The 21,035-nt window shown below is 42.3% G+C and overlaps 1 protein-coding gene across 1 annotated transcript in view; it reads right to left on the bottom strand.

Annotated features, from left to right (window-relative positions):
* MAP3K20 (mitogen-activated protein kinase kinase kinase 20) overlaps positions 1-21,035 on the bottom strand; it is a 492,577-nt gene that overhangs the window by 14,674 nt on the left and 456,868 nt on the right. Inside the window, exon 19 of the mRNA XM_029605800.1 lies at positions 9,025-9,172. Coding sequence (XP_029461660.1) covers positions 9,025-9,172 — 148 coding nt within the window. The remainder of the gene's footprint in view (positions 1-9,024; positions 9,173-21,035) is intronic.

The raw sequence follows: 21,035 nt of genomic DNA, 5'->3' as shown, positions 1-21,035 counted from the left end.
CAGCATATGTGTATATGTGTAATTAAGAGCCTATATAAGTGAGTGAGAAAAAACATGTATATGTGAGTACTGAGAGCATGTGTGTATAGGTGTGTCATTGAGAGCCAGTGTGAGAGAGAGCGCTGGTATGTGACTGAGAGAGGAGAAAGTTCCAAGCAAACCACCCCACCTCCTGCTAATTCAGAACAATCTCAGGACACCTGGATATCAAACGTTCCCAGGTATGCAGAGCAAAAAAATTTTTGTATCCTTATTATTTTTCATTACTGGATCTTTGTGTCTGCTATTTTGAAATATTTTGTTGGTATCTGGAAATGTTTTATATGAGTTTTAATTATTGGATATTCCTCTCATCAGCTGTTTCGAAATATGTTCTTTTTGTTAGTACAGTTTTACTGCTGATGATTTTATATTTCTTGATTTGTTTTATAAGGATGGGTGATGTTTCTTTTTTCCTTTGTTACACTGCATACAGAGACTCTGGCTTGTTGCAGTTTCCAATTCAGTTTTTGTCTGCATGCTTCTTGTTATGCGTTTTGGTCTCTTTATTCTATGTTAGGTGAGGGACAGCACGTGATTCAGGTGAGGTTTTCTGCTGGCGTGTTGTTTCTGTGTAGGACTCTATAGCAGCCTGACTTGGTCCGTTTTCCTAATAGGAGATGTATTGGTGTCTTAAGGCCTGGTGTAATATTTTCAGAGACTTATTGTACATTAAAAGTGGGATCTTACATAAAATGCACACATTTACTTGTATTTAGTTTTAAACATATTGTATGGCTCTCATGGAATTACATTTTAAAATATGTGGCGTTTATGGCTCTCTCAGCCAAAAAGGTTCCTGACCCCTGTCCTAGAGAGACCCTCGCCGGTGTATCCCGCTCTGTGGACCTCTGCTGTGTTCTCCCACCGAGGAACCTCTAGTTTACCATCTCTATGGACCCAGTGTATTACAGTGACTGTAACATTCCCCGGCACCCCCGCTCCTCAGGTAGTGCCGCAACTACTGCCTGACCTCAGCCCTGTGCTGTCATTCCGTGGCCCACCTCCTGGGGTCACACTCACTTTCTCCACCTATACATCTGCTGTATATCATCCCGCAGCTGAGGCTCCACCTCCCGACGGTGAGGCTCAGCGGGGCTCCTCCCCTGTTCGGTACCAACTCTCACCTTGGCTAAAGGGTCTACTTTACTTACAAATCCTAACAGATTGCCAAGTCCATGGACCCGGCCCAGCTCTCGGCCCTCCAGGCCATCCCTCGCCTGGTCCAGTGGATTTCTGACCAGCAGAAAGTTTTGGAGAATTTGGCTAATGCCATAAATATCTTAATTAACCAGCTGGACACTGCCAAACTGAATCCTACTCCATAGACACCTCCATTCCTGCCACCTGTGCCTCTGCCGGCATCTCTCCGTGTTTCAGGCAACCCCTTGTCCTGTAGGGGCTTCCTGAATCAGTGCAACAAGCACTTTTCCTTACAACCTGCATACACCTCCTTGCATACACCTTGCATACTTCCCTGACATGGTTACCAAGATAACCTACATACTATCCTTGTTGGAGAATTTGGCTAATGCCAAATATATCTTAAATAACCGGCTGGACACTGCATGCTTCCCTGACGTGGCTACCAAGATAACCTACATACTATCCCTGTTGGAGAATTTGGCTAATGCCAAATATATCTTAAATAACCGGCTGGACACTGCATGCTTCCCTGACGTGGCTACCAAGATAACCTACATACTATCCCTGTTGGAGAATTTGGCTAATGCCATAAATATCTTAAATACTTAGATCAATAATTCAATTTTAAAAATCACATTGCTAATAAAACGAAAGAAGGATACTATAAACTGCTGATATTGAGGAGATTAAAGCCCCTGTTAAAACTAAAAGATTTCAGAACAGTGCTTCAGGCTTTAATCTTTCAATCCATAGACTATTGTAATGCTTTACTGCTTGGATTACCTTATACAACACTTAGAACTTTACAAATTATACAAAACTCATCTGCAAGGTTATTATCAGGTACCAATAGAAAAGAACACATCACGCCAATACTGAAGGAACTCCATTGGTTACCAATTGAACAGCGAATACAGTTTAAAACCTTATTTATTCTTCATAAAGCAGTACATGGGGAAAAAGTGGAATGGCTGAACGCTGCAATACGGGTACACACACCCCAAAGAAACTTAAGATCTGCGAACAAAGGCTTACTATCTATTCCTTCGATGGTTTCAGCAAAATTAACTTCAATGAGAGAAAGAGCTCTATCACTTGCTGCCCCAAAAATCTGGAATAATTTACCAGTCGAAATTCGACTGGAAACAAATAGAATAACATTCAGAAAAAAAGACAGTAATTGTGAAATAAAAAACTAAATGCTGATAAATGCGAAGAGAAGATGAGTCAGACATAGTGTTGAATGTTATTGTTTATTTGTCTTTATTCGTTAGGCCATTTTTTATAATTTGTAATGAAGCTTTTAATTTTTTTAGCATTGTTGGTATGCTGTGTGTAATCGAGATTCTATTACAAATTTTTTTGTGTAGCTATGTAAACAGATATGACGGTCCCGACCAAATACCGGTATAGAAAAATCAAATAAATAAATAAATAAATAACCGGCTGGACACTGCCTCGGCATCTGCCAAACTGAATCCTACTCCACAGACGCCTCCGTTCCGGCCACCTGTACTTCTGCCGGCACCTCTCCGCTTTCAGGCGACCCCTTCTCCTGTAGGGACTTCCTGAATCAGTGCAACATGCACTTTTCCTTACAACCTGCATACTTCCCTGTTGGAAGAACAGGCGTTGGCCTAAGCGTCACTCCTGTGGGAACGAGCGGACCCGATCCTTCAAGATCTGCTGGGCTTCCTTGCCTTTTTCCGCTCCATCTTTGATGACTCCGCTCGTAAGGCTATCGCTGGTTCCACACTACTACACCTGCATCAAGGTTCCAGATCTCTTACAGAATATGTCATCAAGTTTAGAACTCTTGCGTCTGAACTGCTCTGGGATTTGGGCTGCCTGCGTGCCATCTTCCTCGAAGAGCTGAGTCCACGTATCAAAGATGAGCTAGCAGCTCGAATACTTCCTGACACCCTGGTTGCTCTCGTGGATCTCGCAGGCCGCATTGACTGCCGTCTTTGTGAACGCTCGTAAGAGACCAGAGGATCCAAGAGGGTGGCTTCGGGCACCCCCCGTATCCAACCAGCACCTTCCACGAAGACCGCAGCTCTGCAAGATACTGACGAAGAGGAACCTATGCAGATAGGTCACAGCCACTTATCCTCGAAGGAGAAACATAGGAACATAAGAAATTGCCATGCTGGTACAGACCAAGGGTCCATCAAGCCCAGCATCCTGTTTCCAACAGAGGCCAAACCAGGCCACAAGAACCTGGCAATTACCCAAACACTAAGAAGATCCCATGCTACTGATGCAATTAATAGCAGTGGCTATTCCTTAAGTAAACTTGAATAATAGCCTAGTGGTTAGAGCAGTGGGCTATTGACCAGGAGACCAGAATTTGAGTCCCGCTGTCGCTCCTTGTGACTTTGGGGAAGTCACTTTACCCTCCATTGCCTCAGGTACAAACTTAGATTGTAAGCCCTCTGGGGATAGGGAAAATACCTACAGTACCTGAATGTAAACCGATGTGATGTGTCAGACTGAATGTTGGTATATAAAAAAAAAAAAAAATTAACTGTACTAACCACATCCTCTGCCAACAAATTCCAGAGCTTTATTGTGCGTTGAGTGAAAAAGAATCTTCTCCGATTATTCTTAAATGTGCTACTTGCTAACTTCATGGAATGCCCCCTAGTCCTTCTATTATTCAAAAGTGTAAATAACCGAGTCACATCTACTCATTCAAGACCTCTCAGGATCTTAAAGACCTCTATCATATCTCCCCTCAGCCGTCTCTTCTCCAAGCTGAAACAGCCCTAACCTCTTCAGCCTTTCCTCATAGGGGAGCTGTTCCATCCCCTTTATCATTTTGGTTGCCCTTCTCTGTACCTTCTCCATCGCAACTATATCTTTTTTGAGATGCGGCGACCAGAATTGTATACAGTATTCATGGTGCGGTTTCACCATGGAGTGATATAGAGGCATTATGACATTTTACGTTTCATTAACCATTCCCTTCCTAATAATTCCTAACATTCTGTTTGCTTTTTTGACTGCTGCAGCACACTGAGCAGACGATTTTAAAGTATTATCCACTATGATGCCTAGATCTTTTTCCTGGGTGGTAGCTCCTAATATGGAACCTAACATTGTGTAACTACAGCAAGGGTTATTTTTCCCTATATGCAACACCTTGCACTTGTCCACATTAAATTTCATCTGCCATTTGGATGCCCAATCTTCCAGTCTTGCAAGGTCCTCCTGTAATGTATCACAATCCGCTTGTAATTTAACTACTCTGAATAATTTTGTATCATCTGCAAATTTGATAACCTCACTCTTTGTATTCCTTTCCAGATCATTTATATATATATTGAAAAGCACCTGTCCAAGTACAGATCCCTGAGGCACTCCACTGTTTACCCTTTTCCACTGAAAAAATTGACCATTTAATCCTACTCTCATTTCCTGTCTTTTAACCAGTTTGTAATCCACGAAAGGACATCGCCTTCTATCCCATGACTTTTTAGTTTTCTTAGAAGCCTCTCAAGAGGGTCTTTGTCAAACACCTTCTGAAATTCCAAATACACTGCATCTACCGGTTCAACTTTCTCCACATGTTTATTAACCAAAAAAATGAAGCATATTTGTTATGCAAGACTTCCCTTGGGTAAATCCATGTTGACTGTGTTCCATTAAACCATATCTTTCTATATGTTCTACGATTTGGATCTTGAGAATAGTTTCCACGATTTTTCCTGGCACTGAAGTCAGGCTCACTAGTCTATAGTTACCCAGATCGCCCCTGGAGCCTTTTTTAAATATTGGGGTTACATTGGCCACCCTCCAGTCTTCAGAAACAATGGATGATTTTAATGATAGGTTACAAATTTTAACTAATAGATCAGAAATTTCATTTTTTAGTTCCTTCATTACCCTAGGATTCAGTCGCCTACGTTCAGGGTACCTGCCTGTCCACTCTGTCCGGGAAAATCCCAGGCCTAGGTTCTGCCGGAGGAATTCTCCTAGGCCTGACAGCACCCTCTCCTCCATTAACGCTACCTGTTTCCATCAACTCAGGTACCCTGGAATTTCACACCTTAGCCTGAGTGGATTCCGGGGCTGGTGGTCATTTTATCCTTCGACAGCTGGTGGAGCATCTCCGGATCCCCACGGTCTGCACTCCAACGCCTACCAGAGCAGCGTGGATGCTGCCGACCGCCATCTTACCCTCGGGGTTCCCTAGGGGCGTGCGCACTCAGTGACCTGCTTTAACCACATCATGATGGGAACCTCAGGGATGTCCCCACCAGATGACATCACTCAACTCCGATTTTTAAACTCACCTGCCCCGACAACCGGCGACTTGGCAATGAGTTCATTTGTTGTATCTACCTATTCTCGCTTCAGCGTTGTTCCGGTTCCTGTTGTGTGAGACTATCGGGTACCCGCTCCTTGGGGGCACTTCCTTGTCTTTTGGCTATCCGCTCCTCGAAGGGCCTTTCACCCGGACTCCTGCCTGCCTCATTTCCTGAGGCTTTCTATGGAACTACTTTACCTTCAGTCTCTGTGAGTACCCGCTGTGGAATCCTGTTGTTGACATCTACGTGGGAATTCTCTCCAGTGTACCCCGCTCTGTGGACCATTGCCGTGATTCTAGAGGAGACACCACCGGGTCTTCCCTGCGCTACAGACTTGTGCCGTGATATCCTAGAGGGACCCTCGTCGGTGTACCCCGCTCTGCGGACCATTGCCGTGTTCTCCCACTGAGGAACCTCTAGTCTACCATCTCTACGGATCCAGTGTATTACAGTGACTGTAACATTCCCCGGCACCCCCGCTCCTCAGGTAGTGCCGCAACTATTGCCTGACCTCAGCCCTGTGCTGTCATTCCGTGGCCCACCTTCTGGGGTCACACTCACTTTCTCCACCTGTACATCTGCTGTATATCATCCCGCAGCCGAGGCTCCGCCTCCCGAGGTGAGGCTCAGCGGGGCTCCTCCCCTGGTCGGTACCACCTCTCACCTTGGCCAAAGGGTCTACTTACTTACAAAGACTAATTGGAAAACTGGGAAAGTGCCTCGCCTGAACATGTTTTAAAATCCGGTTTCATATGTTTCCTATGGGAGACATGCGCACTAGATGTGCTTGTGTAATTTCTTAAAATTAGGCGCAAACTTACACACAGTTGGTGTATTTTAAAACATACGCATGCAAATGTGCACATGATTTAAAATGCCAGCATATCTTCATTTTGCACCTCAATACGCATGTGCATGGGTGCATGCATGCTCGTTTTAATTTTAAATGTATTACCCAGTAACTTCATTGTGTGTCCCCTAGTCTTTGTACTTTTTGAAAGAGTAAACAACTGACTAACGTTTACTTGCTCCCTTCCACTCATTATTTTATAAAGCTCTATCAAATCTCCCCTCAGCTGTCTCTTCTTCAAGCTGAAGAGTCCTATCCTGTATAATACTCCCACCTACATTGGATTTTTCTTATTTTTTTTCCATGGCAACCCACAGCAATTCAACTTCTTCCTGATCTTCCTTTATTTCAGTGGCTACTACTGTGTTTCTTCTACAAAGAGCTAGTCTTCCCCACATTTTCTCTACTTTCTCTCTCTTCTGAAGAGCTATGGCCAGGGATAGCCATCCTGGTTTCCAGTACACTGACTTGGTGATTACAACTATATTCAAGTCTGCTACTGACATGATGGTCTCCAGGTCTGTGGTTTTGTTAACAAGACTTTGTGTATGATGCTCTACCTCCCTCCCTTTATTTCCTTTTGTTCGCTTCTTATTTTTCCTTAACAGCTATCTATCCTGTACTTTTGCTTGCTGTCTTCTGTATGTTTTTGTCTGATTTGGGGCTTTTATCCCTTCAAAGTTTATCTTCTTTACCTCACCTGTTTTTGCATCTAGGAGAGAGCAGTCTGTGCATCTCCCCTTGCTTAGTTTAAGTAGGACTTTAAATGACAGGTAAGAACCCATAGTACCTTTTCTGAATGGATGTACACCATTCCATTTGTAAAGATCCTTATCCTCTCAACGACAAACATTCAGGCCGATACTATAAAGTGCAGCCACCTCAACGCACTGTTTTACCCACAGTTGGACGCGCATTTTTGATGTGCGTCCACTACTCCTTATACAGTAAGGGGTTTAGTGCGTCGAAAATGCGCGTCTAATGCACCCCCCCCCCCGAAACTAACAGTGCTCATCACATGCACATGCATGTTGATGAGGCTATTAGTTATTCACCTGGGATACTGAAAAAAAAAAAAGGGCGGCCAATCCGCACATTTTATGCTCAGAAATGTATACAGAAAAGCAGAAAATACTGCTTTTCTGTACACCTTCCGACTTAATATCCTAGCAATATGAAGTCAGAGGAACCAAAAATGTTAAAAAAAAAAAAATAATAATAATTAAAACAAAATTTTGCTGGCATCCGTTTTCCTAATCCATGGCTGTCAGCGGGTTCGGAAAACTGAAGTTCGTAAAATTGAGCTTCGGTTTTCTGAACCCGCTGACAGCCACCTCGCCTGGGCCAAGGAAGTGCTAGAGGTGCGTAATCGTCCCTAGCGCCTGCTTTAAGCGCGACCCCTCATTTAAATGCAGGATCGCGTGCCCAGGTGAGGTGGCCGGGCGCGCGTTGGGAGAGCAGGCGCTCAACACCGAGCGCCCGTTTTCCTGCGGACCTTACAGAATCGGCCTGCTTGTTTCTAATGTACCCAGAATCTTTTCCTGCACCAGTCTTACAGCCAAGAATGAAAGTTCTTTGTGAGGACAATTCCTTCCGAGAAGGCCAGAGATTTAGCTTCCTGTCCAACATCCCTCCCAAACTCCCATCATTAGCCATTACACCTAGGTGTGCAGTGATATCCAGTTCACCTCCCTTTCGCATTCCTCTAGCTGACCTGTGGGCTTTCTGCCCAGTCCTGAGAGCTGAGGCGCCTGGATGGTAAGTGACTTCCCTTTCCCCATCCTTTTCTTTTTCTGTATCCTTCACCACGGAGCTCTCTATCAGAATTTGCCTGATTTTCATTTGGGTGCCCCTGCCCTGCTTCTGTAAGGTCTTTAGTACAGCAGACCCCCTCATCAACTTTAATTCCTGTTCCGGGTGCCCTCAGAGGGTTGCGTCTGTTCCACTGTTATGTGATTAGATTCTTGTACAAGAGGAGGACATGGCAGAGGTCCACGATCCACCGTGCAAGCTCTCCCTAGGATGTGAAATTACTTTGTGGCTGATGAAACCAGTAGGCATTATTAAGACATCTTCTGGGACTGAATAAACATGAGCATTATAACACAGCTGGGCTGGCCGACATGATTTGAAGTACAATATGCTGACAACAATTCTATGGCGAAATTTGTGTGCTTGCTGCCAGTATGGCAGATGTACATCAATACCAGATGCTGCACAGAGCTCCGAGGTCTGCACAGTGCATAGATGAAAGACTTTAGATTAAAGCATGTGGGCTATGATGGGCAAGGCCGCAATCATGTGCAACATGACAGGTGATAAGCACATCGTGAAAATGTTTCCAACTTGCAGGATATTGCAGAAGGGATTCCAGAAACTGAGAAATATTCAGAAATTTGTCAGGGCTTATGTGACCAGAGGATCCAGTGAAGGACTGTGAGCTCTTGCCAGACTACATGTGTCAAAAGAACAAACCTGTTTTATCTTGTTGCTGATCTACTGTGTTTAGTTATGTTGTTTATTTGGTGATGACTTATTTATTGTTAATTTGACCTCATGTTACATGCTTTTGCTCTGTTTGTCACTGAGAGCCAAGTTATTGGACTCAGCGGGTTACACATTTTAATAATATTAACAGCTACTACCATGTTATTTCCAATAAAACAAAGGACTTACTCGAGTTGGTTTTGTTGTTCTTATTTTCTTGGCTTTGCTGTAAAATCTGAATTGCAAGCTGAACTGATTTCTCTTCATCCTGCACTTTCATTTTACTCCATTGGACCTTGTGGATATGTTTAGTAGATTTTGGTGATCTAACATCACCCTGTTAAAAAAAAATAAATAATAGACTTGATATGTAATTTGATACACAAAAAAAGGACAATTTAGAGTCCTATCATAGACAATATTTTATAGTGCAGCACTTTCAACCTCAGATACTGTTTTACTCTAAATAACATTTGCCAAATCTACCAAAACAAGATTAGAAATTATCTGGCTTTGATCATGAGGCTTGCAGTCCAAAAAAGGTCAGAGTCCATTTGCAGTGTTTTCTGTGGCCTGCCAGGTTAGTTTCAATGGGGGATTTTAAGCTATTTTTACCTTAATTTTTGTGACTTGCTAAAATCTCGCACTGAATCATCAACAACGGTCCACCCAGAAGGAATAATTGGATGAGACCTCATCTTTATGGATCCCTGTGACCCAAAAACTGATTTACCTATAGCCAAGACACTGTATCAAACACAGTAGTACTGATTTTTAAAAATGTTTTTGCTGCCAGATAAGTAACAATATTCCTTGGTCGTTTCTGTTGAAAATTATGACAGTGGAAGGTGGTTTCCATGTGCTACCCCCTTAACCAGGATTACTGGTGCTTCTTTCCTCATTCGTCTCTGCAGTGTGAGCGAAGGTGGCAGGCTGAAAGGAACCTGGGCTTACATAAGAACATAAGAAAATGCCACACTGGGTCAGACCAAGGGTCCATCAAGCCCAGCATCCTGCTTCCAACAGTGGCCAATCCAGGCCACAAGAACCTGGCAAGTACCCAAAAACTAAGTCTATTCCATGTTACCATTGCTAATGGCAGTGGCTATTCTCTAGGGGGCGGATTTTAAAAGCCCTGCTCGTGTAAATCCACCCGGATTTACGCGAGCAGGGCCTTGCGTGCCGGCGCGCCTATTTTCCATAGGCCTGCCGGCGCGCGCAGAGCCCCGGGACTCGCGTAAGTCCCGGGGTTTTTTGTTGGGGCGTGTCGGGGGGCAGGGCCGATCGATGCGGCGTTTTGGGGGCGGGACGCGGCATTTTGGGGGCGGGCCCGGGGGCGTGACCGCGCCCTCCAGAACCGCCCCCGGGTCGCGTCTCGGCGCGCCAGCGGCCCGCTGGTGCGCGTGGATTTACGTCTCCCTCCGGGAGGCGTAAATCCGTGGACAAAGGTAGGGGGGGGTTTAGATAGGGCCGGGGGGGTGGGTTAGGTAGAGGAAGGGAGGGGAAGGTGAGGGGAGGGGAGGGCGAAAGAGAGTTCCCTCCGAGGCAGGCTGCGTGGCTCGGCGCACGCCGGCTGCCCAAAATCGGCAGCCTTGCACGCGCTGATCCTGGATTTTAGCGGCTACGTGTGTATCTACTAAAATCCAGCGTACTTTTGTTTGCGACTGGTGCGCCAACAAAAGTACGCGAACGCGCATTTTTTTAAAAATCTACCCCTAGGTGAACTTAATAGCAGGTAATGGACTTCTCCTCCAAGAACTTATCCAATCCTTTTTTAAACACAGCTATACTAACTGCACTAACCACATCCTCTGGCAACAAATTCCAGAGTTTAATTGTGTGTTGAGTAAAAAAGAACTTTCTCCAATTAGTTTTAAATGTGCCCTATGCTAACTTCATGGAGTGCCCCCTAGTCTTTCTATTATCCGAAAGAGTAAATAACCGATTCACATCTACCAGTTCTAGACCTCTCATGATTTTATTTATTTATTTTATTTATTTTTAGATTTTTATATACCGGTGTTCCTGTATGAAATACAAATCACATCGGTTTACATTGAAACTGAACATAAATTTTTGCCGATAGGCATTACATAGAACAAGGTTGTGGAACTTGGAAGAGGGTAAAACTAGATCAAAATAAACATTGTAATGTAAACAAATTGTCTAACAAATCTCAGAGAGCAGTATAAATAAAAACAAAAGCATAAAAGCAAAACAGTAGATGTCACGTGAGACCTGCAGCAAGAGAATGGATACAGAGTCAAGTAGATCCTGGAGAATGATATGATGAGGAACTCTTGCTGGTTGTAGGGGAAAAAGGTGCTTATGATCCTGTAAAGGCTTGTTTAAAGAGCCAGGTTTTAAGTTTCTTTTTGAATGTTTCTTTTTGAATGTGATTTTAAACACCTTTATCATATCCCCCCTCAGCCATCTCTTCTCCAAGCTGAAAAGTCCTAACCTCTTTAGTCTTTCCTCATAGGGGAGCTGTTCCATTCCCCTTATCATTTTGGTAGCCCTTCTCTGTACCTTCTCCATCGCAATTATATCTTTTTTGAGATGCGGCGACCAGAATTGTACACAGTATTCAAGGTGCGGTCTCACCATGGAGCGATACAGAGGCATTATGACATTTTCCGTTTTATTCACCATTCCCTTTCTAATAATTCCCAACATTCTGTTTGCTTTTTTGACTGCCGCAGCACACTGAACCGACGATTTCAATGTGTTATCCACTATGACACCTAGATCTCTTTCTTGGGTTGTAGCACCTAATATGGAACCCAACATTGTGTAATTATAGCATGGGTTATTTTTCCCTATATGCATCACCTTGCACTTATCCACATTAAATTTCATCTGCCATTTGGATGCCCAATTTTCCAGTCTCACAAGGTCTTCCTGCAATTTATCACAATCTGCTTGTGATTTAACTACTCTGACCAATTTTGTGTCATCTACAAATTTGATTATCTCACTCGTCGTATTTCTTTCCAGATCATTTATAAATATATTGAAAAGTAAGGGTCCCAATACAGATCCCTGAGGCACTCCACTGTCCACTCCCTTCCACTGAGAAAATTGTCCATTTAATCCTACTCTCTGGTTCCTGTCTTTTAGCCAGTTTGCAATCCACGAAAGGACATCGCCACCTATCCCATGACTTTTTACTTTTCCTAGAAGCCTCTCATGAGGAACTTTGTCAAACGCCTTCTGAAAATCCAAGTATACTACATCTACCAGTTCACCTTTATCCACATGTTTATTAACTCCTTCAAAAAAGTGAAGCAGATTTGTGAGGCAAGACTTGCCCTGGGTAAAGCCATGCTGGCTTTGTTCCATTAAACCATGTCTTTCTATATGTTCTGTGATTTTAATGTTTAGAACACTTTCCACTATTTTTTCTGGCACTGAAGTCAGGCTAACCGGTCTGTAGTTTCCTGGATCGCCCCTGGAGCCCTTTTGAAATATTGGGGTTACATTTGCTATCCTCCAGTCTTCAGGTACAATGAATGATTTTAATGATAAGTTACAAATTTTTACTAATAGGTCTGAAATTTCATTTTTTAGTTCCTTCAGACCTCTGGGGTGTATACCATCCGGTCCGGGTGATTTACTACCCTTCAGTTTGTCAATCAGGCCTACCACATCTTCTAGGTTCACCGTGATTTGATTCAGTCCATCTGAATCATTACCCATGAAAACCTTCTCCATTACGGGTACCTCCCCAACATCCTCTTCAGTAAACACCGAAGCAAATAAATCATTTAATCTTTCCGCGATGGCCTTATCTTCTCTAAGTGCCCCTTTAACCCCTCGATCATCTAACGGTCCAACTGACTCCCTTACAGGCTTTCTGCTTTGGATATATTTAAAAGTTTTTACTGTGAGTTTTTGCCTCTACAGCCAACTTCTTTTCAAATTCTCTCTTAGCCTGTCTTATCAATGTCTTACATTTAGCTTGCCAATGTTTATGCTTTATCCTATTTTCTTCTGTTGCATCCTTCCAATTTTTGAATGAAGATCTTTTGGCTAAAATAGCTTCTTTCACCTCCCCTTTTAACCATGCCGGTAATCGTTTTGCCTTCTTTCCCCCTTTCTTAATGTGTGGGATACATCTGGACTGTGCTTCTAGAATGGTATTTTTTAACAATGACCACGCCTCTTGGACATTTTTTACTTTTGTAGCTGCTCCTTTCAGTTTTTTTCTAACAATTTTTCTCATTTTATCAAAGTTTCCCTTTGGAAAGTTTAGCATGAGAACCTTGGATTTGCACACTGTTCATCTTCCAGTCATTAAATCAAATTTGATCATATTATGATCACTATTGCCAAGCGGCCCCACCACCGTTACCTCTCTCACCAAGTCCTGTGCTCCACTGAGAATTAGATCTAAAATTGCTCCCTCTCTCGTCGGTTCCTGAACCAATTGCTCCATAAAGCTATCATTTATTCCATCCAGGAACGTTATCTCTCTAGCGTGACCCGATGATACATTTACCCAGTCTATATTGGGGTAATTGAAGTCTCCCATTATTACTGCACTACCAATTTGGTTAGCTTCCCTAATTTCTCTTAGCATTTCACTGTCCGTCTCACTATCTTGACCAGGTGGATGGTAGTATACCCCTATCACTATAGTCTTCCCCGACACACAAGGGATTTCTACCCATAAAGATTCAATTTTGTATTTAGTCTCATGCAGGATGTTTATCCTGTTGGACTCTATGCCATCCTGGACATAAAGCGCCACACCTCCTCCCGAGTGCTCCTCTCTGTCATTGCGATATAATTTGTACCCCGGTATAGCACTGTCCCATTGGTTATCCTCTTTCCACCATGTCTCTGAGATGCCAATTAAGTCTATGTCATCATTCACTGCTATACATTCTAATTCTCCCATCTTACTTCTTAGACTTCTGGCATTAGCATACAAACATTTCAAGGTTTGTTTTTTGTTTGTATTTTCATTCTGCTTTTTAATTGATAGGGATAAGTTAGAATTTTTTGGCTCAGGTGAGTTTTTAGTTACAGGCACTTGGACTACTTTTCTAATTATTGGAACCTCACTGTCGGGATGCCCTAATTCTAATGCATCATTAGTATCCTTTAAAGATACCTCTCTCCGAACCATGCGCTGCTGAGCGACTGTCGGCTTTCCCCTTTGTTCTAGTTTAAAAGCTGCTCTATCTCCTTTTTAAAGGTTAGCGCCAGCAGTCTGGTTCCACCCTGGGTAAGGTGAAGCCCATCCCTTCGGAACCCCCTTCCCCAAAAGGTTCCCCAGTTCCTAACAAAACTCTTCCTTGCACCATCGTCTCATCCATGCATTGAGACTCCGGAGCTCTGCCTGCCTCTGGTGACCTGCGCGTGGAACAGGGAGCATTTCAGAGAATGCTACCCTGGAGGTTCTGGATTTAAGCTTTCTACCTAAGAGCCTAAATTTGGTTTCCAGAACCTCCCTCCCACATTTTCCTATGTCGTTGGTGCCCACATGTACCACGACAGCCGGCTCCTCCCCAGCACTGTCTAAAATTCTATCTAGGTGACGCGTGAGGTCCGCCACCTTCGCACCAGGTAGGCATGTTATCAGGCGATCCTCACGCCCACCAGCCACCCAGCTATCTACATTCCTAATAATCGAATCACAAACTATGATGGCTGACCTAACCCTTCCCTCCTGGGCAGTAGGCCTTGGGGAGATATCCTCAGTGAGAAAGGACAAATTAAGGGATGGGCGAGGGGTGGGAAATACAAACAGTCTAACTTCAGTTAGTCAGCCTGAGTGACTCACTGCTCTCTTGATTAACAAATGTTGGTCCCTATTCAAACCCAATCACACTACCTCAACACCTTTCCAAGGTGAGTAACTGAGCTGAACTATTCAACTTTTTTACTTAGGTATATACTGCTCCTAGCTTATTTCTAGCTTCTGGCTACTTTTTGGGGGTTTTTTTTGTGGGGTTTTTTTTCAATACAAGCACTCAGTTAGTATTAAATACAAACACTCAGTTCTTTAAAAGTCTGGAGAACACTCAGTTCTGCAGACTTTTAAAAATAAACACACTACCTACTGCTACCTTATTGACTGACTAAAAATACAAACAGTCTAACTTGTTTATTCACTGCCTACCTACTGCTACCTTTTTGACTGACTATTTAAAAAATACAAACAGTCTAACTTGTTTATTCACTGCCTTTCTGACTATTAAAGGCACAAACACACAAACACACTAAATAATATTCCCAAATAGTTAACTTTGCCCCAATACTTTTAAAAAAGATAATGTCCCAAGCAAAAACTTACTGATTCCTTTCAGCCACCAGCAAGGTGATCCTCTCCTCTCAGTGTTCCCACTGAGAGGAGAGGATCTTTCTTTCAGAGATTGAGGTTAGTAGGGTTACCATCTGGCTCCATATTTTTCAGGACAGGTTGAGTCGGTCTTGGTTTTCATCCCAGTGCATGCAGGAAAAATAATGGAGCCCACTGGCAACCCTAACAGAGAGGGGGAGGGGAGAGGGGATAGGCTTGGTTGCTTGCTTTCACTTCTAAGGCAAGCAACCAAGGGCAGCATTTTCCTGTATTAGTGTCGCTGTTTGAATCTACATTTCATGCCACAGCTGAGATCTGAATTATTATCCTCGGCATGGAGCAGACCAATTGGTCATTACGTTACAGTCCACAAAACACTTTTAAAGAAGAAAACAAAACTGGCTTCCTGCACGCCTTTGTGGAAGCCAAACTTTATATTCTATACTTGAGGACGGGAACAATAAAAGATTACATTCTAATTATCTACTATAAGCAATATGATCCCTGCAAAGCATAATGGGAATTATCCCGAAAAGTCTCTTATTAACTTATCTTTAGGTTTATATACAGTTTCAGAAATGAATGGCCATTTTAAAGAAATAACTATACCAGTATTTCAGTTATATAAGAATTATCCAAATCTCACTGCCTCTTTGTATTCAAGGCAGTAATATGAGCAATGTTATTTTTTTTATTAGATAATTCAGTTGGCAGGTATACAAACACAGGTCTCCCCACCTTGCTCCAATTTGTATTTTGTGCCTGAGGAGATGATCCCCTAGTTAGCTACTCCAACATGATGAACCTAGTCAAATCAGCATGCTGCTGTTCTGATCCTTACTGAAACTCCAAGCAGAAATACAGCAAAAACATCTGAAAAGTTGTGGCTGATTCACTCTGTGGTTCTCTCTCTAAGGGTGATGTTTGCACATTAGTTCTCGAGTTGGCAATTTTGAAGCTAGACTGTTGACAAGTGATGCACAATTCTGCTGCTTGGCTTATCTCGGTCACTGCCTCGAAGAAAAATATTTCACCAACGCTGCATTTGCATTGCATTGGTTTCTTTTTATTTGCAATTTAAATTGTTGTCTTTAGTTTTTAAGGCCATGCATGATTTGGGTCCAGTGTATCTGAAACAGAGATTGAGCCTTTATAAACCCACAAGGAGCCTGAAGTCTTCTCAGGAGATTCTATTAGTTTTACCTTTATCTAAGGAGGTTAGGTTGCATTCCACTTGGAAGAGAGCTTTCAGCTTCGTTGGCCATAAATATTGAAATGTTTTTCCAAAAGAAGTGAGGGCCTTGGATAAATTGCTGCTTTTTTGGAAACTAATAAAACCTAGTTTATTTCAAGATGGTTATAGCTTAATTATTGGAGTTTATCATATCACTGATTGCACTAATAACTTTTAGTTAGCTATATTGCTGCATTATGGAGCTATTTGATTATGGAAGTATGATGTTTTAATCTGAATTTATGATTATTGTTTTAATCTATCTGTATTGTAACTTGTTCTGTTTCATATTTGAATTTGTTTTTTTGACTAGCTTTTAACGTGCTCTGAGTGCTATGCAGATTGTGGCAGAAGAAAAAATTTGACTGAATAACTAACTAAATAAATAAGAGTGCTCTCAAGCAAAGAGTTCTCTAAAAACAGGGGGGAGCAGTAAGAACTTTTAATCCAAAAAGTGTAAAATGATCATCGCGGAAAGATTAAATGATTTCTTTGCTTCAGTGTTTACTGAAGAGGATGTTGGGGAGGTACCCGTAATGGAGAAGGTTTTCATGGGTAATGATTCAGATGGACTGAATCAAATCACGGTGAACCTAGAAGATGTGGTAGGCCTGATTGACAAACTGAAGAGTAGTAAATCACCTGGACCGGATGGTATACACCCCAGAGTTCTGAAGGAACTAAAAAATGAAATTTCAGACCTATTAGTAAAAATTTGTAACTTATCATTAAAATCATCCATTGTACCTGAAGACTGGAGGATAGCAAATGTAACCCCAATATTTAAAAAGGGCTCCAGGGGCGATCCGGGAAACTACAGACCGGTTTAGCCTGACTTCAGTGCCAGGAAAAATAGTGGAAAGTGTTCTAAACATCAAAATCACAGAACATATAGAAAGACATGGTTTAATGGAACCAAAGTCAGCATGGCTTTACCCAAAGCAAGTCTTGCCTCACAAATCTGCTTCACTTTTTTGAAGGAGTTAATAAACATGTGGATAAAGGTGAACCGGTAGATATAGTATACTTGGATTTTCAGAAGGCGTTTGACAAAGTTCCTCATGAGAGGCTTCTAGGAAAAGTAAAAAGTCATGGGATAGGTGGCGATGTCCTTTCGTGGATTGCAAACTGGCTAAAAGACAGGAAGCAGAGAGTAGGGTTAAATGGGCAATTTTCTCAGTGGAGGGGAGTGGACAGTGGAGTGCCTCAGGGATCTGTATTGGGACCCTTACTGTTCAATATATTTATAAATGATCTGGAAAGAAATACGACGAGTGAGATAATCAAATTTGCAGATGACACAAAATTGTGCAGAGTAGTTAAATCACAAGCAGATTGTGATAAATTGCAGGAAGACCTTGTGAAACTGGAAAATTGGGCATCCAAATGGCAGATGAATTTAATGTGGATAAGTGCAAGGTGATGCATATAGGGAAAAATAACCCATGCTATAATTACACGATGTTGGGTTCCATATTAGGTGCTACAACCCAAGAAAGAGATCTAGGTGTCATAGTGGATAACACATTGAAATCGTCGGTTCAGTGTGCTGCGGCAGTCAAAAAAGCAAACAGAATGTTGGGAATTATTAGAAAAGGAATGATGAATAAAACGGAAAATGTCATAATGCCTCTGTATCGCTCCATGGTGAGACTGCACCTTGAATACTGTGTACAATTCTGGTCGCCGCATCTCAAAAAGATATAATTGCGATGGAGAAGGTACAGAGAAGGGCTACCAAAATGATAAGGGGAATGGAACAACTCCCCTATGAGGAAAGACTAAAGAGGTTAGGACTTTTCAGCTTGGAGAAGAGACGACTGAGGGGGGATATGATAGAGGTGTTTAAAATCATGAGAGGTCTAGAACGGGTAGATGTGAATCGGTTATTTACTCTTTCGGATAGTAGAAGGACTAGGGGACACTCCATGAAGTTAGCATGGGGCACATTTAAAACTAATCGGAGAAAGTTCTTTTTTACTCAACGCACAATTAAACTCTGGAATTTGTTGCCAGAGAATGTGGTTCGTGCAGTTAGTATAGCTGTGTTTAAAAAAGGATTGGATAAGTTCTTGGAGGAGAAGTCCATTACCTGCTATTAAGTTCACTTAGAGAATAGCCACTGCCATTAGCAATGGTTACATGGAATAGACTTAGTTTTTGGGTACTTGCCAGGTTCTTATGGCCTGGATTGGCCACTGTTGGAAACAGGATGCTGGGCTTGATGGACCCTTGGTCTGACCCAGTATGGCATTTTCTTATGTTCTTATGTTTCTTATAAAATGAAATGTCTTAACTGCAACACCTGCCTGGCAGTGCTTTAAGGCTCTCTTCAGGCCAGAGCACTGGAATAGTTTTCCTGATAAAGCTACCCAAACATGAATCTGAAAATAAGCTTGAAAGAAAATAAATTTTAAATGGTAGCTGAGAACATGCGTCTCCACAGCTGCAGTGGATGAGGTTCAGCAAAGTCATTACACCATTACTCTGCCCCAAAATGAATATTTTGAAAATGGCCCCTTCTTCCTCTAGCCTCACTGGAAGCCATCATGTGTAGGCCAGGCATTAGTGCTAAGTAATAAGAGTTTCTACTCCAAAGGTTTCTGAAACTTACAGTTGTAAAATAAAAAATAATTTGGTTCCTCTTTTATGACATTAGGAGCCTGATTCACTAAGCATAGACACAAAAGGAGAAACAAACTTGGTGAATTAAGTGTTAATGACATTTGATATTTTAGCAGTCTTCCCCATTAAGAACTGATGAGCATACACCTACAAACACATTATACACATATGCTGCGGCCATAGATATACTATAAATGCTGTTATCTAATCAGTAATCGGATTCTGTCTCTTGGTTGTTGCAAAGATCTTGTCATAACAAATCCACATTCTTTTTAACACTACTAGTCAACAGGTACACAGCAAAAAATATCCTGTTGGGAACTGTAACCCTTTTTTCGGGGGAATATGTCTTGATTCCAAAGGGCCACAAGAGAATTTCTTAAACTGGGCTAGCTTCTTTGCCATTTCCCCAACTCTTCTGTCTCCAAGGGGTGGATTCTTTTCTCTGGGGGGAAAGCTAACCTTCTGGGCCCAGGCACTGGAAACTACCTCTGTGTGTGTGACCGTAGCTATTTGGGACAGGTATCTTAATGCAACAGGCTGGACTCGATGGATGGGTGTTCAAATCAAAGTTTACTGTGGTTGATTGTATAGAAATCAATGAGAACAAATAATAAAGAGTCCAGTTACATCCAGATTTTGATAATTTCAGGGAGCACAGATTTAATTTGTATCTCTCTCTGTGGAAGTGTCCCTATGTACTGAAGCTTGGAACTGGTATTTCATCCATTGTCTTAGAAGCCTCATGAAAGGCTTCTAAGAAAACTAAACAGTCATGGGATAGGAGGTGATGTCCTTTTGTGGATTACAAACTAGGTAAAAGACAGGAAACAAAGAGTAGGATTAATCGGTCAATTTTCTCAGTGGAAAAGGGTAAACAGTGGAGTGCCTCAGGGATCTGTACTGGGCCCCGTGCTTTTCAATATATTTATAAATGATCTGGAAAGAAATACGACGAGTGAGGTAAACAAATTTGCAGATGATAGAAAATTATTCAGAGTAGTTAAATCACAAGCGGATTGTGATAAATTGCAGGAGGATCTTGCGAGACTGGAAGATTGGGCATCCGAATGGCAGATGAAATTTGATGAGGACAAGTGCAAGGTGTTGCATATAGGGAAAAATAACATGCTGTAGTTACACGATGTTAGGTTCCATATTAGGAGTTACCACCCAGGAAAAGATCTAGGCATCATAGTGGATAATACATTGAAATCATCAGCTCAGTGTGCTGCGGCAGTCAAAAAAGCAAACAGAATGTTAGGAATTATTAGGAAGGGAATGGTTAATAAAACAGAAAATGTCATAATGCCTCTCTATCACACCATGGTGAGACCGCACCTTGAGTACTGTGTACAATTCTGGTCACTACATCTCAAAAAAGATATAGTTGCACTGGAGAAGGTACTGAGAAGAGCAACCAAAATGATAAAGGGGATGGAACAGTTCCCCATATGAGGAAAGGCTAAAGAGGTTAGGGCTGTTCAGATTGGAGATGAGATGGCTGAGAGGGGATATTTTAAAGGTCTTTAAAATCATGAGAGGTCTAGAACGGGTATATGTGAATCGGTTATTTACTCTTTCAGATATTAGAAGGATTAGTGGGTACTCCATGAAGTTAGCTGGCAGCACATTTAAAACTAATCAGAGAAAATTCTCTTGTACTCAACGCACAGTTAAGCTCAGGAATTTGTTGCCAGAGGATGTTTTTAGTGCAGTTAGTGTAGCTGGGTTTAAAAAAGATTTGGATATGTTCTTAGAGGAGAAATCCATTAACTGCTGTTAATCAAGTTGACATAGGGAATAGCCACGGCTATTACTAGCATCAGTAGCATGGGATCTACTTAGTGTTTGTGTACTTGCCAGGTACTTGTAGCCTGGATTGACCACTGTTGGAAACAGGATGCTGGGCTTGATGGACTCTTTGTCTGACCCAGTATGGCAATTTCTTATGTTCTTAATGTGTCCCAAGGTGGCTAGGGTGTCCTAACAAGAGCAGATATCCCCCTTCCCGCAGTACCTGATCTCCAG

The sequence above is a fragment of the Rhinatrema bivittatum genome, chromosome 6, assembly GCF_901001135.1.
Source record: "Rhinatrema bivittatum chromosome 6, aRhiBiv1.1, whole genome shotgun sequence".
NCBI lineage: Eukaryota > Metazoa > Chordata > Amphibia > Gymnophiona > Rhinatrematidae > Rhinatrema > Rhinatrema bivittatum.
Note: the sequence above shows the minus strand (reverse complement) of the source record. Positions and strands in the feature narration are given on the sequence as shown.